Source organism: Toxorhynchites rutilus, chromosome 2, assembly GCF_029784135.1.
Source record: "Toxorhynchites rutilus septentrionalis strain SRP chromosome 2, ASM2978413v1, whole genome shotgun sequence".
NCBI classification, from domain to species: Eukaryota; Metazoa; Arthropoda; class Insecta; order Diptera; family Culicidae; genus Toxorhynchites; species Toxorhynchites rutilus.
In genome coordinates this window covers 40,932,573-40,959,991 of record NC_073745.1, presented here as the reverse complement: position 1 = coordinate 40,959,991, position 27,419 = coordinate 40,932,573, and the positions used below count along the sequence as shown (strand labels likewise).

The window sequence follows — 27,419 nt, the reverse complement described above, 5'->3', positions numbered from 1 at the left end:
CCGAGCCTATTTTTCTCCGCTTCTAAACTAGCGATTAATTACCAATTGGAGGAATGGTTTCGGTTATTTCGAGCTAAATGTGGGTTTACGCGATGGTTTTCATTTGAGTTCTCGAAATTATATTGTCTTGATTTTTTGTTTTTAATTTTTTATACGGAATTAAAAGAATCATGCAACGATTGAAGGGTTTCGACTGAATGACTGTTTTCTTCAAATTAGATTCATTGTTCTTGTATTACAAGTCAATTGGTCTGTTGGAGTGTTGAGCGTTGAATCAAAGAATTTTTAAACAATTACTTACGTGCGTAAATATGAAACCATTCGGCTAGAGATAGTTTTAGCTGTCGAAGTGATCCCCGTCAATCTTGTTTCGACAGTTGATAAAGTCACGGTCAGCATTACTTTTCTGATAAGGATTGTATCGTTAACTATGGGTACTCTGAGAACAAAGTCTTTCTTTAAAATATTGTATTTATTTTTCAGTTCTGATAATAAAATAATATTTCTCCGGAATAAAAGAAACAAAAATATATATAATTTTTCGTTGGTTTTTAGTCAATCATCGTGACTTCTTCATAACGTCTAATGAGTTCTACAACCGTCTCATCGATGGTTTTTGCTCACATTTATCCAGCCCTTTTTGAACTGGTTCCCTTGTGCTTCTTCCGCAGTCGTCCTCTCATCAGAGACCATCATTTTTCAATGGGCGTTGTTTGCGAAGGATTCATCTACTGTTCCACAAAATCGACAATGTTCGATTCTTTGCACACGAAAAAATCGTGAAGATCGATCTTTTTCTTTCGGTTTTTTCGATCTTAGAATTATTGCTTCCGTGTACATTGATCTCACCACCAAACTATATAAACATACTGTCAACGTTTGGATCGCTTTCGAGGATGTCAAATTAATGATAGTGAATCTAGGTGAAGCTGCTGTTTGGTTTATAATTGGGCGATCTTGGATCGATATTTAGGCGATCGATTTTTTTTCGATTTTTTTTATCTAAGGCAACCTTTTTATAAATTTGTTTTTCAGTATACATCGTTCTAATCTCACCAAGGATCGCTTGACAAAGTTTATAAATGTAATGGCAACGTTTGACGCTTTGAAGCACTTCACTTGGCTTGCTAACGAAGTCAGTTTGATCATTGTTCGATTTATTTCCGGATCAGAACCAGTGACAGCTACTAAGGGTTGTTGTTGAGTTTATAAGGATGCTTTTTAAATTAATTTATTTAATTTAATGATTCCATGGTGGTACAAGATGAATGCTCTGGAAAACACTGTTTTCGGAGATCTAAATTTTTTGTGGTCTTCATGTTGAGAAGCAAAACAAACTGCTTTTGATTTTCAAATAGAATCATGAAATTTTTAATCCATGTTTAAGGGAAAGACGATACTCTTATAAAATAAGCAGAAAAACTGAAAAAAAAATTTCGATTTTTAAAAGATCCTACGCCCTACGCCATTTGGAAAATCGATTCTTCAGGATCGATCTTTCTATGAAGATCGCCCAATCCTAGGCCGAACGCGTATAGTGGCATGATGTCAAATCAGACCAGAATATTGTTCGTACTGTGTGCTTTCGAATGAGTGAAGACACACGCTTTTGTTGACAAGGTCCTTCTGGTAAAGTTCGCTATTCGTATTCCCGAAAGTGAAAGAAGGAGCTAATTTCATGTCATATTGTAAAACCGAATTTATGACAAAAAATGACTTCGCCGCATTTAGGACTTCTTTTCCATGCTTTACAGTGTTTAGTTACGCCTCAAAGAGAGTTATAGGCCAGTTTCACGGAAGTTTCATCATCCATGATTATGCACATTGCGCGTTTGCTCAAAATTCCATCATAAAACTTACGGGCACAGGTTTTCACAGAGCTTGCCTGAATTTTACTGCGTTTGGAATGTGTTTGATTCCGGTATGTTGTGTTCCTTAGCCCTTTGAACCATACCCATTAAATCTTTGCGCAATCCCGTATCCTCATTGCTTACAAACTGCCTGCAAATCATTTTGTCCAAATCTGGCTTGGACAGACTGGTTTTCTGCAACCACCGGGTAGCAACTAAGGCTTATAGCGTTCTTATAGCGTTTCACTTCGTATAGTAAAAATAATATATGTATAGAAGTCCTAAAAAAATCCTAACACTTTTGTTATTTATTTAATTTATTCATTCATTTCGATTTAGTAACATGAAACATCAGTCTCTTTTGAGTGATAATGTAAAGAATAAGAACTATTCGTGAATACAATTGATTATTTCATTATTCCATTAACTCATTACTTCTTCCATCGGATTCGACAACTTCAACTATTGAAGTGCACCCTCTCATAAATCTGATGTGGAATTTTCTAAGGTAAAAAAATAATAAAAATAAATAAATAAATGCGTTATAATATTACTCCTCATTACAAAATGAAGTTGGATTTTTTTTTCTAAGAGTAAAAAGAATGTGTTTTCTGAGAGTAAGGTAAATGATTTTGGTTTGTCCAGTCGAAAATATGATCATGGTTTGTCCACTTTTTTGAATGCTCTAATTCAGCACACCTTTGTCAAATCAGGTATCCGAATGTTTCAAAACATATAAATAAAACTGTCTTTTTCATGATTTACAGCAGATTTATACTATATTTTTACGGAATCACATGTTTTAGAGGATTATAAAATACACCATCTATTGGTGTCAATGCGTTCCTCATTTGAGCTAACTTTTAATCGATCACCAGATGATTATTTCGCACGTATTCAGACCTTTTCTGGATTATAACATTTGCAAATATTGTAAACATCATTCTTGCACACCATTTGTATCAGATTTACATAACTAAACCATTAAATTAACGCATTTTGACGGAACCAATTCTGATCATGAGTTGTCCAATTCAATAATGTTGTTTTGTCCACATGATTTCTATGGCAACCGCTTGGCGCGCTGCAGTTTGTTTATTGTGTCCTTCGCGCATAGCAGAAATAAAGTTTCTCCATGTTGAGTGTCTTGAGGTGAATGCTTTTAAAATACCCAAGAAAACGCGATATTCTGAAGAAAGCCTAAATTATGAATTATGAATTATGATCAATATGATGACAGTAAACTCCAGCAATGACAAATGCAACATCTGCTTGAGAATTCGAATGTTTTCATTCAAAAATGGTGATTTCTAAAGCCGGACAAACCATGATCATTTTTTGGACAAACCATGATCAGAGGTGGTCAAACCATGATCATAATTCCTCTTTGAGGAAAATCGTAAAAAAACATTAAAAAAAATTAATAATTTCGACGCCTTATGGTAGTATTAGCAACTAGAGACTTGGGGCTTTTCAACAAACCCAAATTCGTATCGATTATATGTGATTTTCATGAAGAAAAATCGATTTGCATTTACTAGTTGCGCAAAAACACCCCTTATCGGACAAACCAAGATCATTTACCCTATATCTATTTCGGTCTGGGCCGTGTACATATGTGACAAAGTAACTTGTTTGTCTTTTGTTTCGATCGCTCATATTAATCTTATATTACTGTACCATATATATTATACAAATGCCTACCAGTATTTGAGAGTCATTACATTTTCTGTTAGTTTTAGGCTCATTTAATGTAATAACTCGGGATGACAAAACATGAGCTGAAAATCATTTTTGGGTGTAGAGTCTAGATACTAGCACTCTGTTAGTATGTGAGGAATTGATAGGGCTACACCGCAGGTGATGCAGTTGAGGCGGAGGATCTTGTTTGATAATTAGGAAACTATGAGTAAGGTTTGGCTGTCCAATTTGGATGCGAGAAAGGATTCGACGACGTTGTGGAACGGGATTGTCAGGCCAAGCAGATGTAACCGGTTTGATTAGCCGCAAGGTAGTGTTATGCCTGCTGAACCATTCAGAATCCCAGGATTCCCTTAAGCGTGGTACACAAATGAGGTTTTTGGACCACCTGCACCCCCATCCCACCCTATATAATAACAAGTAACACTAGACACACTCTCCTCTCCTATAAGTTATGTAACACTAACATAATCAGTGCACAAAGTCAAAGTTGAATGTAAAATTTTTCTTCATGACAAATTAGCTTATTATCGTACTCAAAAAATAGTTTTCATCGATATGAAAGTATTTTAGAAAAAAAAAGCTCTTCCAGCATTCCTACGTATAAAATAATAATAATCATAAGTGTCATAATAATAAGACTACTCATTATTTGATTCCGAAAAATGTTTCTTTTTGGGGAAACTGAGGTGGACATTGTAATTTTATTATTAAATCGTTACACCACAGTACGGGCTATATAGTTAGGATTGTTATCCTGCATCAAATACCATTTTAGCGTCATTACGCCTCACGTAGCATTACGTTTTCCATGATTTCCGCTTAAAGATATTGATTCATTATCTTCTTTGTCTAGAAAAATCCGTAGTAGGAGAAACATCCCCATAATATTTTCTTCTACATATTCGTATGTTTTGTTGTGTATTGTGGCTTGAAAACAGCAAATTTCACTGCACTGTACAGTACATTGTAGCGAAATGGTTTCTGAGGAAAAATCAGGGAGAGTTCATCGGACTTTGTAATGACAATATCGAACCATGCCATACGTAAATTCCACAATACTTTCCTACATAGACTTTGGAAACAATATAATTTTTTGGACGCTGATATTTAAGCAACCCTTCGGGATTTGAAGCCATGGGAGCGGCGAATGGTCCTAGAAACATGCGACAAAATAATAAGACCACTCTCTCATTTGAAGTGATTTTGTTACGATAATTGCTATCGTTCCTAAGTAAGTTACTTATCAAGTTCCCCAATGATACAGCATCTTGATAACAATCAATCCTGAGGCATTCAAAAGTCTACCATGCAAATGATTAAAACAAATTTGCATTACTCGAGAATTAATCAAACAAATTAAACCAAATTATGCGCGGTTCGCGCTCAAACGAAACCCATCCCAGGTTCCACTATTCGTCGAAGGCCTCCCAATCCATTGTAAGATGGCCAGTGTTCCAAGCTTTATGGAGATAAATCGAATGCATTTAAAGCTTTTCGGAAACGTGGAACCATTGAGAATTTTCAAACGTATTTGGACCTTGAAAATCAATTTAAAAACTTGATCAAAGGGAAAAAACGTGATTATTGCTTCAACTTATGGGTAAACCGATCACTCATGCTATGTCATTCAAGTATCTTGGGGTCTGGTTCGACTCCAAATGTACTTGGGGGCCCATATTAGGTATCTGAGTAAAAAATGTCAACAAAGAATAAACTTTCTCCGTACATTTACCGGCACCTGGTGGGGAGCCCATCCCGAAGATCTTATAATGTTGTATCGAACAACTATTCTCTCAGTGATGGAGTATGGCAGTTTCTGTTTTCAATCAGCTGCCAAAACACACCTCATTAAACTCGAGCGAATTCAGTATCTTTGTCTCCGTATCGCGTTGGGATGTATGCCCTCAACGCATACCATGAGTCTCGAGGTTTTGGCAGGCCTACTCCCACTAAAAGATCGCTTCAATTTATTATCTCTTCGGTTCTTCATCCGGTGTAAGGTCATGAACCCATTGGTGATCGGAAATTTTGAGCAGCTGATCGAGCTAAATTTTCACTCCGGATTCATGAGTTCATATCATGAATTCATCTCCATGCAGGTTGATCCTTCTTCGTATATTCCCAACCGTGTTTGTTTCCCTGACTACATCAATTCCTCTGTGCATTTTGATCTGTCCATGAAGCAAGATATCCATGGATATTCAGATTACCAACGATCGAGGATCGCTCCAACGATGAAAAATATAGGGGTATCAATTGTGATAATATGTACTTTACTGATGGGTCCACTATAAATGAGTCCACAGGATTTGGAGTGTTCAACGAATTTTTTAGCACCTCACACAGTCTTCAGAATCCTTGCTCAGTGTATATTGCTGAATTGGCAGCAATTCATTGGGCGCTGGACAGCGTCGCCTCACGACCTGTTGAACACTATTACATTGTAACGGATAGTCTTAGCTCTGTCGAAGCTATCCGTTCAGTGAGGCCGGAAAAGCACTCGCCGTACTTCCTTGAGAGAATACGAGATATTTTGAGTGCTTTATCCAGACGCTGTTATGTCATTACCTTTGTCTGGGTCCCTTCACATTGCTCAATTCCGGGTAATGAGAGGGCTGACTCATTGGCAAAGGTAGGTGCAATTGAAGGCGATATTTATCAGCGTCAAATCGCCTTCAATGAATTTTATTCTTTAGTCCGCAAAAATACCATAGTTAACTGGCAACGCAAATGGAACGAAGATGAATTGGGCCGGTGGCTCCACTCGATTATCCCTAAGGTTAGCCTCAAACCATGGTTCAAAAGTCTGGACTTGAGTCGGGACTTTATTCGCACCTTCTCCCGACTCATGTCCAATCACTGTTCGTTAGATGCTCTACTCTTTCGTATTAATCTTGCCGACAACAATCTTTGTGTTTGTGACCAAGGTTACCACGACATCGAGCACGTTGTTTGGTCGTGCGAGCTGTATCTTGTCGCCAGATCGAATTTAGAAGACACCCTTCGGGCCCGAGGAAGGCAGCCCATGGTGCCGGTGAGAGACATGTTGGCTCAGTTAGACCTTGATTACATGTCCCAAATATATGTATTCCTTAAAGCTATCGATCTTCGTGTGTGATTGTCCTTATACCCTTAGTTTTTCCTTTTCCTTTTCCTTTGTGAGAGATCGGATCCCTTCTTAAGAATAAGATGAAATGTAAATACATATTAGATATAAGATAGGTTTAAGAATTGAGTGTGATGAGTGTGATTGAGAGTGTGATTGAGAGTGTGAGTGTGATCATTGTCAACATATCCTCATATCCCCTCCTTTTCCTGAAGAAAATATGTCACCCTTCTAAACTCGAGTTGACCGTGAGTAATCGGTTTCCTATATTATTAACATTAGAATTAAGGAAAAATGTATATATACTAGTAACAATACAGTAAGGAGTTCGGCTCCTTTAAACCCATGTAACTGAGCCTGTAAAAATAAACGATTTAAATAAAAAAATAAAAAAACCAAATTATGCATTTGGAGGTTTTAGGATGCAATAAATGATTCTATGGTGGTTTACATTCCACCCCCCTCTCTAAGGGGGGCTTTTATACAAATGAAACACAAATTTCTGCATCACTCGAGAATTGATCAAGCAAATGAAACCAAATTAGGCATATGAAAGTTTTAGGGTGCAATAAATGTTTCTATGGTGGTCTGACTCTCCACCCCCCTCTCTAAGGGGGGGCTGCCATACAAATGAAACACAAATTTCTGCATTACTCGAGAATTAATCAAGCAAATGAAACCAAATTAAGCATATAGAGGTTTTAGGGTGTAATAAATGTTTCTATGGTGGTTAGATACTCCTCCACCCTCTCTTAGGGGGGGGTCTGCCATACAAATGAAACACAAATTTCTGCATTACTCGAAAACTAATCAAGTAAATGAAACCAAATTAGACATCTGGAGGTTTTAGGGTACAATAAATGTTTTTTACGGTTGTAAGGTATTCCTTTCCCCCTCTCTTAATGGGGGGCTGCCATGCAAATGGAACACTAATTTTTGTATTACTCGAAAACTAATCAAGTAAATGAAACCAAATTAGGTATATTGAGATTATTCCATGTACCGGAGAAATATGTTATTTGCAAGTGGTTGAAAAATCTTGAACGAGAATTGTGTCTGAAAATAATCTGATATTATAACGATGAGTTTTGGTAGAAGTACTAGCAATTTTTTTAGTAAAAGGTAAATTCAACGGGGTCGATTAGAAGATCAATCAATGAACAGTTCTGCGATTGAACTCATGAACTTGCGCTTACTAAGAAAACGTGAATGTTTGAAGGTATTGATAACAAAAACAAATTTTGGGCGGGACGAAGTTTGCCGGGTCCGCTAGTGCTATATAACAATCCTAACCATATAGCCCGTACTGTGTGTTGTGTAATAATTTAAAAATAATAAAATTACAATGTCCAGCTCAGTTTCCCCAAAATGGAACATTTTTCGGAATCATATAAGCAGTCGTATTATTATGGCGCCTATCATTATTATTACAATGTACTGTACATTGTATTGAAATGGTTTAAAAATGGTGGAAAATTAGGGAGAATTTATCGCACTTTGTAATGACAATAACTGAAATGACATTTGACCATTGGAGTTATAATTCAAAGGAAAAATACCAATGAGAACAAATTTAAATTAGTTTCGAATCATGATAAATAAAAACCTAACCTTTTTCAACGAAAACAATTGGAAAGTTTTATACAAACAGGATAGCTCTTCTACCCTTTAAGACTATGGCTTATCGGAACCAACTATTTTTTTCTACCAAATTTTGATCAGACTGACTGACTGCATGACTGTCAACTGGTATACTCAGATTTCGTAGATACTTTTCATCGATACAGTCTGAGGAGTACAGTGTCATAAGGTTTCAAATTCATATATCCGAATGAAGGCATTGCTTAGCGATCATCATCATCATCATCATCATCGCGGTCGTAATACAAGACACATTACGACCACCGTGCATTACTGTACAGCCATGTGCACTGGCCCCGCCTCCCTCCACCTCCATTCGAAGCGCCGGATTCCGCCCGGTCAGACTCATTTTCCCACCATTTGCACTCAAATCGGAGTTAATTAATAATTTCACACCGCTCGCTCCTGGCTTTTGTTTTGATTTTCTCCCGTTTCCAGGGAATAAGTTTGGAGATTTCATTAGAGACGCGCTCGCACGGCGACGCTTATTGGAGAATTAATTATCACAATCGGAAGCATAAACAAGGAATCAGAGGCCGATGGAGTGGACCGTGGCACGCAGTATTGGGTGGGCCAGTTTGTCGTATTTGGCTCCGACGATTTTTTTTCCACTCGCTTCGTTTTCTCAGGCTCAGGCTTTTGATGGAATTTATGAATGAAAAAGCGATGACAGTGTTTTGTTGGTTGTCTGAGCACAAGTCCCGCGCCGCGGACAGTGAAAGAAGCCAGCCTGCGCGTATCGCGATGGCCGCTGGTTGCGCGATGAGAGCAGCAGCAATCGTCGGAGCACATACGCAGGCACCAGGCACCCGGAGCCGGAAAATTTATGGATCGGTTCCGCTGTTTTGATACAAAATCGACAGCGATTGGACAGTGAACAGGTGGACCACATGGGTTGCCCGGTTCCGTTCATACCGGCCGCCTGTCACCGGTCGTATGAATTAAAACCCCGTCCGAAAGGGGGACGTAAATTAGAGCAGTTTTAGGCGAGCCAAAAGTGCGCCATGCGGTGGATACATAAAATGCGACAATTTATGCGATGACAGGTCGCCGAAAGTTTCTTGCAGCAAATTGTCGGGGTTAGATGAAATGTGGTGAATGGAAAATCGATTAATCTCAGAAACTAGATCTCGGCGTTGGACGGGGCCTTCCGACCGAAAATTTATGTTATTAACGAGATCATGCGGCGAAGCCTACCGTGTGAAGTAATAAAGCTCCACTCAAAATCTGCATAATCCGTTCAGCGGAAGCCATTCACGGCGTCAGAAATATCAACAATTTGGGATTACATTCACCACAGCGAGACAGCAAGGTTCATTATGCTTTATGTAAATTTTGGGACGCAATAACTGCTCCGAAAAAATGGCGCTGTGAACATAATCATCGGTATCACTCTTTCAACAGATGTCATTACTATCACTCAATGATGGCCGAACGGTTTTTCTGATGGAAATTGGATCAACCATTTCTAAGCGGTGCCTTCCGAAGGAAATGCGCTATTGTGGCCGTTTATTGATACAATAATCCATCCGCGTCCGTCCTTCGCGCAAAAGAGACTCGATCAATTACTGCACGCATTTTGAGTTCTCATCGTTCGAAAGGCATAGATAGAATTCGGGGGTTTCGAATTTTACGAGTCCGAGACGTCCAACGACCGGAAGACGGGGATCGACCCGAAAGGGTGGAAATGAAAGTGGCATTGTCACCCGCTGAACATTTTTATTGCTTGTTTTATAATTTTCCGAGTTCAATTTCGACTTATTAACCGTCTATTCATCTTGGCGAGCAAGTTCAGATGGAATGCAAAACTCGAGCAATAAAATTTTCCTTTCACGAAAATAAAACGAAAAACGCTTTGCGGTGAGCCGAAGCCGCGGACACTTTCCGGAGGTGACAAATGATGTTTTCTTTATCGAAAGGTTTTGGTTTATTGACAATCGTTGTTTTCTATGGTAAAGTTTTTCATAATTTAATGGCTCGTGTGGCATCCCATAGGGCGCGGCCGCTTTGTCCGTTTTTATTGAGTTCAACGGATTATTGGATTGGATATCGGATTTCCCCCTGGCATGTGGCACGTTTGATTGCATCGAACATGCTGTAGCTCGATTGTTGTTCCGCCAGAAGACAGGTGTATGCAGGCCATTCCACGCCGGGCGATCCGTTGTATAGGCTTGCCATTATAGAAGATTTGTAGATTCGTAGATTGTAAATCACGGCAAATTTTGTGATTTCCATACCCACTTTGTTTATGTTAACATCAATACTTCATTGCAAATCTACGATATTTCCATCTCTCAATCATCATTCTAGTACCATTGCCACTCTTGGCGAATACATGAGATCTTCGAATGGCAAAATACTGTTTCAAGACATCCTGACAACAACAAAATAAACGTCAAAATAATTCACCCGTACTTGGGAAGCAATTTACTCTCTATAGCAGTTCCGAAGGCAGTTGTAAATTGTTGTAATTGGAATGAACATTATTGCTTGATGTTATTTGAATACCATGGACATGTAGTTCTAACTCTTACTTAACGTTTTTAAATTATTTCCATATTATCGCTTTATCAATAGACGATCAATAGATGTCAACTCGTCTTAGGAGTTGGCAGCACCATCTCAGATAGTAGTGAAACGTTGTGGGTGTTAAGACAGGGGTCATTTAAGCAACTTTGCATGCTTGAAATATTCAAAAATGAATTAGACTTCTTTTTGGAAAAAGACAAAAATTGTTTCTTAATTTTTTACAAAAAAAATAAATTTAAAAACTATGATACCTACAAAATTTTTGTCAAAGGGCGAAATGTAGGAAATTGGCTGAATTTTCACAAAAAAGTACCAAAAATTTTTTGGAAATAAATTTTGCTGACAAAACAGCTATTTTTAAAATTAAAATTCATGTTTCTCAAAAACGTATTTTTTAAAATTCCCAAAAATTTATATATGAATAGCCTTTACAAATTCCAACAATTCATCCATACATCGGAAGATGGGCACTTTTACATGGAAAAAGTTTTTCGAACAACAACTTTTTCATGTTTTTTTTTTTTGAAAAAAATTCAACTTATCCTAATTTTGTTGAAAGTCATGATTTCGATATAGTGTATTCGACAAAATTTTAGACCTTGTTAAATTATAAACTTTTGTCGAAAACATATTTTTTCTGTCTTTTATAGTTTTTTGGAATATAAGTCATTTTTGTTTGAAGACTCCTAAAAAAATGTTTTGCTCGTAACTATTTTGTGTGTAAATTATCACGTTTGACATGTTCTTTTCAGGTTTCTAAATGGAGAAAAATTTCAGAGCATGTAAATTGCGATAATTTATGCATAAAAATATTACGAATTAAACATTAATAGTATTTTTTTAAAGAAAGAAAAAGAAAAAGTTGTTGTTCGAAAAACTTTTTCTATGTAAATGTGCCCATCGTCCGATGTATGGAAAACTTGTTGGAAATTTTAAAGGCTATTTATATCTATATCTTTCAGAATTTGAAAGGCATATGTTTTCGAGAAAAATGAATTCTAATTTTCAAAATACTTTTTTTATAATTTTTATTGAAAACCAAAATAATTTCCTACATTCCATTCTTTGACTAAAATTTTGTAGGTCTGATAGTCTTTTTTAGTTTTTTTTTTAAATTTTGAGTTGTTTCAACTTTTTTTCGAAAAATCTTAATTTAAAAACTATAAGATCTAAAAAAATGTTGTTCATAGAATGAAATATTGGAAATAACTTGGGTTTTCAATAAAAATTATGAAAGAATTTTTTGGAAAATAATTTCATTGAAAAAAAAAGTTTTGAAAATTAAAATTCATTTTTTCTTGAAAACATATGCTTTAAAAGTTCTGAAAAAAATAGATATAAATAGCCCTTAAAATTTCCAACAAGTTTTCCATACATCGGACGATGGGCGCATTTACATGGAAAAAGATTTTCGAACAACAACTTTTTCTTTTCTTTCTTTGAAAAAATACTAATAATGTTTAATTCGTAACATTTTTATGTATAAATTCTCGCAATTTATATGCTCTGCTAACTTTTCTCTATTTAAAAACATGTCAATCGTGAGAATTTACACATAAAAATGCTACGAGTAAAACATTACTTTTATCAGGAGTCTTCATACAAAAATTACATATATTCCAAAACTATAAAAGATAGAAAGTTGATGTCTATCTTGACTTTAAACAAAATTAGAATAAGTTTTCAATAAGTTTTTTAATTTTTTCAAAGAAAACTTGAAAAAGTTGTTGTTCGAAAAACTTTTTCCCTGTAAAAATGCCCATCTTACGATGTATGGATGACTTGTTGGAAATTGTAAGGGCTATTCATATATATATATTTGTGAATTTTTAAAAAATACGTTTTTGAGAAAAATTAATTTTAATTTTTAAAATAACTTTTTTGTCAGCAAAATTTTTTTCTAAAAGTATTTTTTTGTGAAAATTTAAACAATTTCCTACATTTCACAGAGAAAATAAAATCCTAAAAATACCGTTGAAAAAATATTTTAAAAAATTATAATGCAAGCGCTCGCTACCTTTTGAAAAACAAAAAGATATATATTTCTATTTTTCGATAAATTGCGAATTTCCTTTTTTCAAGCGAATGAAAATTTATTTGCCCCACAAGTACGAATGTCGACACAGTACATTTGTCATCATGAGGAGAATCTCTCAAAAGCGTTTGAAAATGCAGATCCGCACGATAAATAACTCTTTGGTAGGAAGTTTTGATGGTTTGTGTGGTTATGTTGCCTGTTAAATGTTGTGTTCAAATTAAACCCTTCATGGTCCACGATAAACTTGGCACTATCCAATTTTCTTACATCGATGTTGACAAATGTATATAAAAAGACAGGTTAATCAACCGAAGTTCACAGCTCTCATCGCAGTAAAATGACTTCTCCAGATGTTAAATGTGCTGTACTTTGACGCCACTTTTAAACCGGAAACAATGCTCGATTTTCCGAAAAAAAAAATATAATCGCTCGGAACAAGTCCTGAATAAGCTCGAAAATACTCATTCTGTGCAAAACAGAGCACATAACGCAGTCCCTTATTCTATTCAACAAACGCATATTTTCGTACTCAGAACGCTTTAACTGCTTGACGAAACTGAAAAACTGCATCCACAGAGCAGAACTATTTATACATCTTGTTCGATGCAACGTGACCACTAAGAAGAAAACCATGACATGCAAGCTAACACCCGCATCGCAGATGCTTTGTAGGTTTTGCTTTTTACATTGTGGGAGAATGGCGAGTAAAATCTGATAAACCTACCTATTTTATTCGTTACATTGTTTATTTGTTTTACTTTTTCCACTATATATTTCCTCAACCAAAAAAAGTTTCTGGAGATTCTTCCTATGAATTTGTGTATTTGGTAACAAAATCATTTTTCTTAATTGAGAAGATATCGACGATCAAAATCTATTCGCTTTTTCCAACCGAAACATTGAAATAGACTCCTAAGTTTAAGATAAGACGCAGATCTCCGTAAAAAAGAATTACTGCTCTCTGTATTGAACGAAACTGACGGTTTACCACATCAAAGGCCCATTTTGACGTAGGACCACGTCTTTCATTTCTATACTGGAGTGTGAGTTCAAAGTTCCGAAAACGAGAGCGTTACGCCGGAACAACAAGATTTTGAGCGTTAATTCCTCCTAACCAACTGAATGGAATGGTATGATAAAAAAGGTAAAAAAAGGTAAAGGTAAAATGTCTACGCGTTATATTCTTATCAATTACTGATCCAAAAAAAAATTCTATAGTTCAAAAATTGCTTTGAAAAAAAATACTATTGAAATAACACAAATCTGTTTATGAGCTAGCGCTCGCTCGAAAATCCATTTAGTTACAAAAAAACCGAAGAATTGATGATAATTCGATACAGATGGATGCCATTGACTATGGATTTGATAGTGGAGAATACGAAATGTTTGATATGGTGTAGAGGAAATTTCACCAAATCATCACGTTGATGAAAGCAGTAGTTATAAAATCATTTGTGTATGAATGCCGCAATTGATCGTCGTTTCCAATTAGTGGGAAGAGGGGTATTATTCGTGCTGAGTATTTTCGAGGAGGAATCCATTCTTTCATTGAGCGTTAATAATTCTGCTCCGGCCCAACGAAATGATATGGTAATCATTTTATACGAAAGATAAAATGTCCAAGAGTTATATGCTTGATACTTATTACTTACTCGAAAACTTGATTCAATAGCTTAATAATTGCTTTGAAAACTGGTTATTGAAATCACACAAAAGCATGCAAGCTGTGAGTATGTTACATTCATATGTAAAAGTTGCTACTACCTTCCATGTTTACATTGTAGAAGCTTAAAATCTAAAAGTCCATTCGTATTCAGTCTCGAAAAAAATCACACTGCCAAGGGCTCTCTCTCTCTCCATTTCTCTCGAGATTTTGAGGAAAGTAATTTAGTATTCAGTCTTTGATTGCTGTGACTTCTTTTCATTGTCCGTTTGCCCTTCGAAGCTAATTCTTCTGAGGTTGATTCGTATTCACGCGGGCTCAATATATTGATGTTCTCTTTTCATGCTCAATAATAGAAATATATCTTCTTCTTTGCGCGAGCTTCTTTTACTTCACGTATACACATTCCATTCTTCACACTAGAGCAAACTTTTCAGTCGTCACTTTCAGATCAAATCGGAACATTAATTTTTTGAGCAGCTTATATTCAAATGCAGGTTTCGTTATTGCATTCAAAACGTTCTCACCGAAACTAATGAAAATGATGAGTTTGTGCAGTAAGTCAGCATGAATAATCAGTTGTCGGCGGTGTAATGGTAAGCGTGACTACTAGGCCTTTCTATGACTATTTTAATATCACAGTTTTTTTTTCGGAAAACGCCGGAACAATTTATTTTGGTGAAATGAAGCACATAAAAGTTACTAACGTATATGAACTGCAAGCACCCTCTTGCATGTGAAATGAAACTCTTTGATGATGAATATTTCCAATTGACTAAAATGAATCAATAGAAAATGACTCGGGCTAAACCTCAAGTTGTAGAATTTCATGTCCCCCACAGCCGATCATTCTGCTTACGATTTGCCGCAACGAGAGTGGTGAGAGTATCAATTTTGATCTCTTTCTACTATCGTGACCAGGGTTGCCAACTATTATTTTCAAAAATCAGAGAGAATGAAAATAAAAATCACGAGAAATCAGGATGCTCATATTGTGTTGTCCTGAAAGCTCAAACCGATACATTTATTCAAATTTATGTGCACATTTTTGTTCCACGTTCTTTCGCCATCTTTCACATAACTCAAACATTTTATCCTTTCAGAAAATATTTGCCCTCTCGTCGAAAACTGTTTTATATATAAAAGAAAGATACTTTCTATGCTGTCCATAGTGTCGAAGTTCGTGTGCTCGAGAGAATTTTGCAGTATCTTCGATAAAGCAAACCGCTTCAGAAAATATATAAAAAATTAAAAAAAAACTTTATACAAGTACGGACTGAAGATCTCGCTTTTTCATGTATGCTATTATGACAATTCACATTTCCAACCAGGAAAACTTCGTATATTTATTGCGGACAATTTTCTTTATAATAAAGTAAAAAGTACAAAATCAGGAAAAATCAGGATCATTTCAGAAAAATCAGACAAAATAGAGTGTTTGTTTGGGAACGTGTCAAAAAATCTGGGAAATCTTGAAAAATCAGGAAGGTTGACATCTCTGATCATGGCCATTTTTCGCCGAGGAGAGTGTGATGCTGCGAAGAAGGAAACATTTGTCTACTTTTTTCACAGTATTTTATAAAAACACCCAATGAAATAATGAGCATGATCATTGAAACATTGCAATTTCAATAGATTCTTGTTTTCTCATCTCCTCAAATTCTAATGATTAGTTAACAGAGGACGCACAACGACATTCAGTTTTAATTGTCGAAGAGATGCTAACCTTTTCTCAATATTGTGATCAGGGTCCAACATTTTCGAAGATGAAAAATGAAAATCGACTCTCCTCTCAGTCGCTTCACTTCGACTAGGACAACTTCAGCATTCGCCGTCAACATGACTTGAATTGACTGGAAGTGAATTGACGAGTGTTAAGAGCGAGGATGACTGATGAACTATTCTAGCAAATGGTTATTCTAATTGACGTGACGAATAATTACAAATCTGCCTATTCATTCAATCTGACTTCAATCCACCCCTACTACTCTCCACGACATAAATCTCGTTGCCCGCGTACGCAATCTTTTAGCGTCCATATAAAGTGAAACGAAAACTTGATGTTTGGTGCAATGGACGGCTCCATTGTTTTCCCACCGTGAACTCAAACATCGATACATGAATACGTGATACATGAGAGAGAGAGAAACGAATTCAGTCTTGGGGGCGTAATTTCAATATGTAATGAAGTCCACTTGACGGAGAAGAATGAAATGAGATAGTCGAGTCGTAGAGGGGGAGATAACAACTAGACGCCTGAATGACTGTTGAGTAATGCTGACGGAGAAACGAAAACTCATTTTCAATTGAATGCGAAGACGGATTTATTCATATTCCCCTGACTATTATCAGTTGAATATGACTTTATTGCGCCCTGATTATGATATTACCGTTCTGAATCATATTTCGGACGCACAAAGCATATGATGCAGAAAACAGATCTAAACTTTATGCACAGGTATTACTTGGTTGATGTTTTTAATAAATTAGTTCAATATGCTTTTGAGCTTTCTACTTTGGTACCTATTTGATTGAAAACATAAAAAAATCATCGAATAAAATGCTTTTCAAATGAAGCGAATAAGAATCAAACTTCGGACACCAAATCAAATTTCGGACAGATTGACTTCAAATTTCGGACACTTTATTTTGTTATCTTTTGGACGAAAATTACATTACACTTGATTATATTTTATGGTCAATTGCGGAACACTTACCAAGCAATCACAGTAAACTGTTAACGATGATGAGAACTGATGAGACACGGGAGAAATTTTAATATTTATGAACGGGTAAATTCTACGTACTCACGCTAAGGAAACGTCAAACACAAACGATAATGAGTAGTGTTGTAAAATTTCTGCCGATTATGTTATAATTCAAATGTAGTTCTCATGTGAAATGATAGTGAAACCAAGGGATTACTCTAAAGAAGCAATTGTGATATTAATTTGATAGTTATATCACCATCATATCTTAAGCATTTCAAGATATTAGAACAAAGTGTCCGAAATATGATGTGTGATTCAGAACGGTACCCGTCTTAGCACATTATTAGAGCTAAACGAACAAATAAGTTTTAGAATATTTCTTATGCAAGGACCAGGACCAGCTATGTTCTCTTTTCATCAAATCGCAAAGTGATCAGCATGAAGTGGATGCCAGCAGCAAAAATGTGAATTTCAAAACTGAGTATAAACGCAAACATATCTAAAATGAACATGACCATACAGAATAGATGTATACAAATAGAGTAGAAATCACTCTGCTTGTACCTTCTTATCACTAGGCGATTCTATTTTAGCACTCACTACTGTTGTCAAGACTTGGAACAAAGTTTAAATGCTGTGAGACCAGTTTTGAAACAACAGCAAAAAAATATTATTCTGCGTCGTTTCTTGTTCGTTTTCACACCATTTCGACTAATGAAAATCGATGAATCGACCCAAAACGCATTTTGCAAATGTCAACTACTACCGGAAATGTTCAAACTGGATTTTGAGCCACTGAAACACTGCCAAAACGGTTCGGAACTCTACTCCACTTTCTGAAGTTGGTGAGATATGATTACCGCCGGTTGTCAATACAACCATCTTTGGACTAATAGAGTAGACATCGTAATGGAACACATTCTCTGTGCGTTCCGGAAATGGAGTAAATCATGAAAAGAACAACGCCGGCTGCGCGCTTACATGTGAGAGGTGGAATTAATTTCCTGATTAAATTATGCTTCTGAATCCGTTCTCTGCTGGTAGGTTAAGGCGAAACAAAAAAAAAGTATAAACCAGAGAGGAAAACATTTTAAAAATACCCTTTCCTTCGGCAACAGGACCCATTTTGGCGCTGAGCAAACAACAGAAAAAATAATAAACACTCGCTCGCGCCATCAAGTCTGAGCCGAAATCCTGAATTAGCCGACCGGAGACGACAATTGGCTCGAAATGTTAGTTCGTTCGCCGGCATCAATGCCAGGATGCCTGGGGCAATGTTTAAAACCCATGCAGCAGCTCCTGTAGTGATCGCTCGATGCTCGAGCCAGTTTCCAGTTGCTGTATTCCTCTTTTCCCTCTCGCAACGTACAATTAGGGGTTCCCTTCTGTGAGTCATTGAAAAAAACATGTATGAAAAAGTGAAACATATTGTTAATTATTCTGACGATTCCGCTGTGCCGTATGCATTTGGGTTTCGCTCATTCTTCAAAGTATCCGCACCGAATGTCCTCCGGGGAGGATTTCACATGTGTGCTCCCATAGTGGGATGCAGAGTAGCGGCGCGCTGGAATCATATTCCTATGAAGCACAAATGGAACAACTAAAAAAAAGTCTACTATATTTTCCTGGATTTGACATTTCTGCTCAAAACAACTGTTTACAGCGAACATTAATTAACGAAACCGCTTGCAAACAACCACAAACCATCCATTTCGCCGACGCTCGATAAAGTCGATAAAAACGAGGAAAAAAATAATTCCCCCGTCTATCTGACACAATCAATCGGCTATTTAGGAAGCTACTAGTTAAAGAGAGAAGCTACCAGTAATTAAAATTAATGTACCGTCTCTCGGCCCGCTGGAGCAGGAGCCATACGCGGGCGCATCTCAGCCATTGAGGTTCCGAACCGTTCTTTCAACCGATCCGTCGATTGAAAACAACAGAAAAAAAATCAGCCAAAAAAGCCAGCCGCCAGAGAAGATACGACCCACCAGATAATCCCGCAATCTCTAAAACATAACTTTGGTTTCAAATTCAGTGTGCTTTTTTTTGCCGCTGCTTCTGGGCACTGATCGAAACCTATCGAAATTCATCTCAGCCAAGGCGGGATTCCAATTACATTCGATCGGCCAAACCGACGTTGCCTTCAATGGAAGGCACGCACGGACCAGAAGGAAATTTATCGTTTTAGCTTCCGAAAATTCGGGTTTAATGTAATTCCCGGAATCACCGGGTGCAGGAGGAGAAGGAGGAGGAGCAGAAAAAAGATCAGGCGACGGCAACACGTGGTACACTAACGGTTCAAACGATTGATTATGATGATGACGATGCTACCGCTGCTGCCGCCGACGGTTACGGCTTATCTTAATGTTTTGGAAGCGTAAAATTGTCTTTAAATTGCGCTTGCCGATTATCACCACCGCGATAAGTGTCACCGTGGCAGGTAGCCCCAGACCCAATGTCATCTTCCAATCTCTAATCGGCGCAGCCTTCCGGAGTCCTTTGCTGTGCCGTAAATTTGTTGATGGGTAATCCATCATTGTAATGGTTTCCTTCATTCCGAAGAAAAGAGGTAAGCCGAGTGCTCTTTCACCCTGACAATTCGCCCTCTGTGGGTGTGGAAGGCAGTTTTCTCCGGCGGCCGAAAAGATGAATGGGAACGTGTGTGTTCGGCACCGATCACCGAAGCCTTTTGAACGCGAGCTTCCCGAGCTTCTTATCGACAATCTAAATTATCCTTTATGGCATCCTTGACAGCCCGGTATTCATACGCGCGCGACGTAAAGGACACGTCAGCCCGCGCTTATAGAAAATTTTATCGTCCTTCTTTTATTGAGTGGTTGTAAGCTGCTTTTATGAATCTGTGTAGCGGTGAGCATGCTTTGGAGGTGTGGTGTGGGAATAGGAGGTTCTGCATCAGCGTTGGCTCGTTTTTTGGTGAAGCGATGGCTAGGAATCATTGTCATTGGTCCCAAGCATTTTCTATCGAGCAAAAAATCATCGTTTCGTGCACTGCGCGAAAAACGGCCACATAACGAGCAGTGTCCCGAAAAAGTGATTCTACAACATGACAATGCTCGACCGATTTGCGGTTTGATCATTACTTATTAAAATATTCGTCACCAAAGACGAAAGTTTATTTTTACATTCAATTAAGAATATCTCTGTTTAAAAAAAAAAGGTGGTGTCCCAGACAAGACCGCATTGTTGACGTAGAACTACAAAATTATTGCTAGTGCGAACGAACATTTTAGAAGTTTAAGAATGAATTATTCAGTACAAATATTTCGCAAAGAAATGAAAAGCCAATTTGTGCAAATTTACAAATCTCCGCTCAACATTACCATGTACTAACTGATTGCTAACTGTCTAGAGCAAAACTGAAACACGGAACTTATTGAATATCTAATTGGTTCTTCGGTGTCTGTTAGAAAAACTACATCTCTCAAAAGTATTATTTTCTAAAGAAATAATACAGTTATACTATGCAACATTTTCTCGCAGAACGGCAACAGAAAATCCGAACCCAATCGGTAGTCTAGTTGTGGGGACGACGACAGCAACCGTTGCAAAACGAGCCTTCATCTTCAGTTTTCACCGAAGAGCATAGCTCTCACCACTGGATGATAGCTTCATTACCAATTTGCTCGTTTTTTACTATACCGGGTATTATTTTAGAATGCATAGAAAAAATTTCAATAACTCTAACTCAAAAGAATCATTGCGATGAGTTGTTTTGTAGAAACAGTTGAAGATGACTAATTGATGATCCATTCTTGCCATAGCGAGAGCATTACACAAGCAATTTGTTTCCTTATAGTAGGACAACAATGCGGTATTCGTAGCGAATGCTATCGCGACAGTCGACCATAGGTAGAGTTGCCACCAAATTTTTGACAAAGCTGGAAAAATTTGAAAAAAAAACCGGAAAAATACGAAAAAACTGGAATAAAAGCAATTAGCAATTAGCAATAAAAATTACGATATACAGTGACAGTGTAAGTATTTAGCATCCTTAATTTACCTGTGATTGTACATATGTCATACATCGTTTAACAAAGTTGTTGGAAAATCAATAATAAAAAAAACATTTGAAATACAGGTTATATGACATGTTCTCGAGATACAATAATTCGCCTCTAATTGGACATCCCGAAGCACCACACAGTTGTCGCATTAGAGGCAATTGCGACCTATAAATGGACATATCAATAAACACAACACAAACAAAACACAATGTGAAAAACAAGTTAAAACAGTAAAATCGTTGAAAATTTCACAAATAACCATTAGAAAAGTATGTGAAATACATAATCTAGTAAAATGAACTCAACTTTCGGAGACTTCGACGAAGAAGTCGCGTTCTTAAAGAATAACAACAGCTAATAGAAATTAAGTAAATGACATGATTCAAGTATAACAAGACGGCGCCAGTGGTTGTATGGTTAGCGTAACAGCCTCACAATCCGATCGGCCTGGGTTCAATCCCAGCTGGCGTCGTTGGGATTTTCTGAGGCGAAAAATCTCTGGTTACGTCTTCCTTCGGAGCGGAAGTAAAAGAAGTTGGCCCGGCTCATGAGTTGTTGAGTCTGATAGGTAGGAACAGGTGGAGTCGCCTCCCTGATGTCGGTGATTGGCACTTAAGTGGCGGAAATAGGCCGACGAAAAATAAGCGAAGATAAAAAAAAAAAAAAAAAAAAAAAAAAAAAAGTATAACAAGTTTGGTTGTTACACCAGAAGTTATTGGAAAATGGTTGAAAACACTCCTAAAAATTTATCATGTTAAAGACACTTGCACAAAGGTATATTTACAAAAATGTCCAATTATTCTGGTCGCATTACAGGTCTGTCCAATTAGAGGCGAATCACTGTATAATGGAAACATGTTCGTGAAATATTAGAAAATGCATACTTCTGCTGGACATTACCCCTAAGGTTCCGATATCGCATAGATATTTCACTAACACTATTTTCATTATATAAAAAAAATCAATATTAGTCCTAGAATAAAACTATAGTTTTTCATGTTGAATTTCATGTAGATTCCATTTTTTCTGTTACTTTTCATAAATGGTTAGGAGTTCACAAAATATCGAAATTCGATAAATTTAAAAAAAAAATTCTTCATTTTTTCCGACACAGCATCACTATACGCCAAACTTTGTTAAATTAGTAGGGGTTTCCAACAAAAAAAATATTTTTCAATGTTTTTAATATTATATTCAATTTTTTAAAAAGATTTTCTGCATTTAAAGTGATAACTCATTGATTTTCCAACAAATTTGTCAAACATCATATTTCAATCAGACATCTAAATTTTGAGTTATTTTTTTTTTGTTGAAAGAAAGGTCAATGACCCCTTTTCAAAAATCAGTCTTTTTTTTAATTTGGTCATATGATGATGAAAATTTGAGATTTTGGGTATCTTCTGTCATAAGTGGCAAGTTTCGAAAATATTATCATGGCTAATACCTTCTTTACATCCGGCTGGAAGTGCGCAGCACTTTTTCGCTGCCTTTCACGTGGAAACAATGCAAGAAAATTCTCGGAAATCGAATGATCGATCGGAAAATCATCAAAAAGTCCTAAATTCACATTAGCTTCCACTTTCGTTTCTTTCAAAATTAAGTTGGAATTGATTAATTACACTAGAATCAAGGAAAACAGCCGCTAAACTGCTGCACAGTGAATTGTGCCCGCAAAAGTATGCAGCATATGCACGGAGCAATATTACATGTTAGTGACCGACATACAAATCAAAAGAAAAATTAACTCTTAACCCCTTCCCGTATTATTTAATGCGTCACACATCAAGTGATTCCACTAGTCTGCTGAGTTTTCTAGCGCCCAATGTTATTCAAGTACCCACGAGTGAGACTCGATGTTGTACGGGAAAGGGTTGAGGAGAATTACTTAACGCAATGGATTACTCTCGGACGATTATTGGGCAACTGCAACTCGCAAGTCCATGCTTGCTCATGAATCACGAATCAAATCCCGAAATCGTCCGTTGAAGCAAGCACATACTAAACATAAAGATTTGCATCGACACAGAAACTTGCAAATACACACACGCACACCTAAACAATTAGAAGAACATAACCTACAGTGCCTAATGAAAATGAAAATATTGAAGTTAACGCTTAGGCCGGCTCGCTAGCTGCACCGAGACCAGAATTAACACGTTGAGCCCCGCACTATTCTTGCTGCGCATTCTATTCAGCTCACATCAAGAACGCTTGCCCGATATCACTGTCATTTCCAGCTCTCAGCTCCCAACGATATATATTGTAGGGGTAGTGGGGGCAAATTGGTCATGGGGGGAAAAGTGGTCACCTGCTTGCTTGGTAGTATTACTATTGACTATTGACACCGTATTGATAGGCATCTTATGTTTGAAGAATTTAATGAATTTTAAGTCACCTTGTACTTCAGTAGAGCTGTCACATGTCGAAATATAAATAAAAATAGAAATTTGCCTCTCAATAGACATTCGGCCATAGCTCTGTGCGCATCGTGTCTAAGGAATTTCTCGTGAAATATAGTTTATTCAATCTGATATATTACAAATCATCAGTTTGGAACACTGTTCAAATATTCTAGGAGAGGTGAACAGATATTTTGTTTAATCTCAGCAATTAATTAGCATAGAAATAAATTTGATGTTTGGGGGCAAAGTGGTCATAGGTGAATAACGACTTACAATGTTCTGTTTACTAAAGCTGATATACCGCATCACATTCTGCTCTTGAAGAAGATCCTTTTATGGCTTTGACCCTGGATGAATATGCCACGCCAACTAAACCAAGCCTCATTATGCTGAACGTTATATGTTTCTTACTACGTTTTTGTATGCATGAGAAAATTTAAATTGAGACTCTAGGTGAATAGGCCAAGCTTATTTCATATATGTACCTATTATAACAAATATGATTTGAACAAATTTGGATGAAAAAAACGCATAAATCTATCCCATATAGCTTGATATTTGCGAGTGACCACTTTATCTCCAAGCAAAAAAAAATCGATTTTTCACCTTTTTTCTAATGATGAAAAGTGTACTATTTTGAATTTTTATAGTAAAAGCCGTTTGCTATCTTGAAGAACAACGAGTTGGACTATAATATTCTTCGAAAAACGGGATTTAAATCGGTATGTGGGAGCTGGAAATGGACATACTCCTTAGGGTGACCACTATGCCCCCACTTCCCATATAAAAAGAGAATAGTCAGAAATTCGGCTCCTTAGTCTAATTTTGTAAAACATCCGAAAAAGGAAGCTATACATTTTTTATTTACTTACTTTGTAACTATGAGTCCCAGTGATCAACCCTCTCATAACAAAAAAAACTTATTATGGGTCCCTAGAGATAGTAGACAAGATAAAGAACATCGTAAAACCAATGCCGAACAAATTACGAATTACTTTTATGATATTTAAGTTAAGTGTTTTTATATACGATTTAGTATGTGGGAAGTTTTACGATTCAACATTTGCATTTGCAACACGAATGGCCAGCTTTCAACGGAGATATTCATGATTTTCCGAGGTATGCACAAAAGCCGCATGTTTTTTATCGCTTGTGTTTTTTATTGTCTTCCTTGTTTATTATATTTTGAAGCGCAAAGAGAAAAAAAAACAACTTAGAAAACAGCACAAACATAAAATCTGTTCTGGAAATGTTGCCAGTGCAGTTTATCCATTGGGTTTCATACCAATACTCTCCTCTGGTATGGATATAGCTATATATGGTTGTTCTTAACGCTTCAAGTAACATTACCGCAAATAGTTCTAGTATGTGGAAATAAAAAGATTGGTAAAAATATTTCATACCAAAAAAAACATACATGCGATGAAAAACACAGCTTTTGATATACCTCCCGAAAATCTGGAACATCCCCGATGTCCGCTGACCATCCAAAGGCAAAAGCAGGTTTATAAAACTAGTTAAACATTCCCGTCAAATCTCAAATCTCAGTAAATTTATTTCTTAAATAATTACGATTCAATACGATTTAATTTTAACTTCTGCACGAATCCTATAAATTATCGAAACAAAAAAAAATATTCAATTTTCATACGTAGAACACATATTGTTAGACGGATTTCTTGTACCGATGAATTTATTAGAAAATGAAAGCTACCACTTTTTCAATACTGTGTATTCATTTTGTTTAATAATTTCGCATTTTTCGTTATCATTCGACGATACACTCGTATAACACTCCGTTCCTGATAATTTTGACAGCGTGTGTTGGTGTTTCAGCGTTACGATACAAATTCCTATTCCATAAGATTGAATATAAACTCACCAATAATCATTGATGATAATTGGTGAGATAATCATGATGATTGTAAGTTCCAGTCGGAAAAAAAAGAAATTTTGATTACTCCTATAATTTTGTATAAATTTTTTAAGTAATGATTGTCGAACTGTATAATTCATAGTGCTCGAGAAGTTTCAAACTACAATAACCGTCTTTTCACAACGGCCCGAATGAAAATCGGTTTCTGTGCTCACTCACCCACTCTTCCAAGAATACAAAAAAAAAACAGTTCATTTTTCAACAGCATCCAGTTCAATTGTGCCAACGCTTATCGGCCGGGCGGCAGAATGTATGTCCGTTTTGTGCCGTCAGGTTATTTATGAGTACCGGTCTTTACACAAACACGGATAAAACCACGGTTTCCACCGCCGCCAAAAACTTGCAAGACAGAGCATCGCGCGCGGAGTAAAAAAGGAAAGCACCACAAAAGAAACATCTGTGCCAAGAAGTCTTCCCCCGGTTTGTTGGCACCCTTCCGAGGTTCGCCCAGAAGGCAAGATTTTCAGCTCAGCCATCGCACAATGTTTTAGGCGGCTCGCACACCGGAGCAATGAGCAACTAGCAACTGTCAACATGCAATAAGCAATATTATCACCAATGGATTTTTCCATTTAATCTTTGTTGATCTCGCACACCGACGCAATACGATATCGCTGTCGCCTTTACAGAGCAACACATGTCGCTAGCAACACGGCGTGTCGGTTGAATAGCAACTTATCGCTCATATTTTGACAAGTTTCGTACATTAAGGCGATTGTTTGCATAATGTCAGGGGTTTTTATTGCTCTGGTATGCGAAGAACAACAAAATATGTTTCCTGTTGCATATTGTGTACTGCAGTTTGCTAGTTGCTTATTGCTGCGGTGTGCGAGCCGCCTTAAGTGTATCAATAGAATCGAAACTGCAGCAATATGTTTTCTCTCTTCTTCTCTCTTTTTTCATCCACAGACACTCACACCGTCCCTTCAATCGCAGCTGGTAATTGAATTAATAAGTCTATCCAATTTCAGAAGGGTTCATATGGTACGAAAAAGCGCACCACGACAACACAGGAAGATCGAATGGAATAAAATGTAAGGGGTCCAAGTTAAGCCGTGCTACTAGCTCCTCCCATCCTCTAGCGCCGGCGAAACAGTAGGCAGGGACGAAACAAAACGCATCCTTATGCTCTGGTTGATTGATGACTTGCAGCATAACTTGCGTACAACTCGCATTCCACTGACCGATGCATGCGATGTTTCAATCCGGCATGTCGCAAAGAACACGTGTTCGACCGGTTGAAATTCTGAAATTTCCACTGGTGAAAGTTAAACAACTTGTTCGCAGTTTACCTGGAACTCGACAAACTTCTCCAATTGGACGGTAAACCCATTAACCCTTCAATTATATTCCCATTCATCAATAAGCGAGGCATCCGCAATGAGTGACGGTTACACGGCGGACAGGTATACCCAACACACAACGCACCAGCAATTAAAGAAAACTTCGAAATTACGATTTGCGCTCGCATCGGGTCCCGGGACCCAAATCTACGCCGCTATCGAGGAGTGTGGGGCTTCAAGAGCTTGCTTGCTTGCTTGCGACATACAAACACACGCGCTGGCGGTTTATGCATAAATTAAATCATCCCGCAGTCGGCGTCTTCATCACGCGAAACATCATCATGCTGGAGAATGGCCAGCGACGAGTTAGCTGTGTCCTGGAAAGGGGGGAGAGGGGTCCACGCGAGGAATGCTCTTCTTTCATTCCACACGGAACAATTGCAAAAATGCTCGGCTGGTTTCGTTGCTCCATTTCATCTGCAATGGTTGATAACGACGAAAGCGATGAAGGTGATATAGTAAAGCGGG

General features: G+C 37.2%; 1 protein-coding gene across 5 annotated transcripts in view; it reads left to right on the top strand.

Annotated features, from left to right (window-relative positions):
• Nucleotides 1-27,419, top strand: part of LOC129764735 (transcription factor AP-2-epsilon) — a 431,999-nt gene that overhangs the window by 345,501 nt on the left and 59,079 nt on the right. For 3 of the 5 annotated variants that reach the window (XM_055764161.1, XM_055764160.1, XM_055764162.1), the window contains one exon: nt 26,518-26,547. The exons of the other annotated variants lie outside the window; for them this stretch is intronic. In XM_055764161.1, the coding sequence (XP_055620136.1) occupies nt 26,518-26,547 (30 nt within the window). The remainder of the gene's footprint in view (nt 1-26,517; nt 26,548-27,419) is intronic. 5 annotated transcript variants of the gene reach the window in all.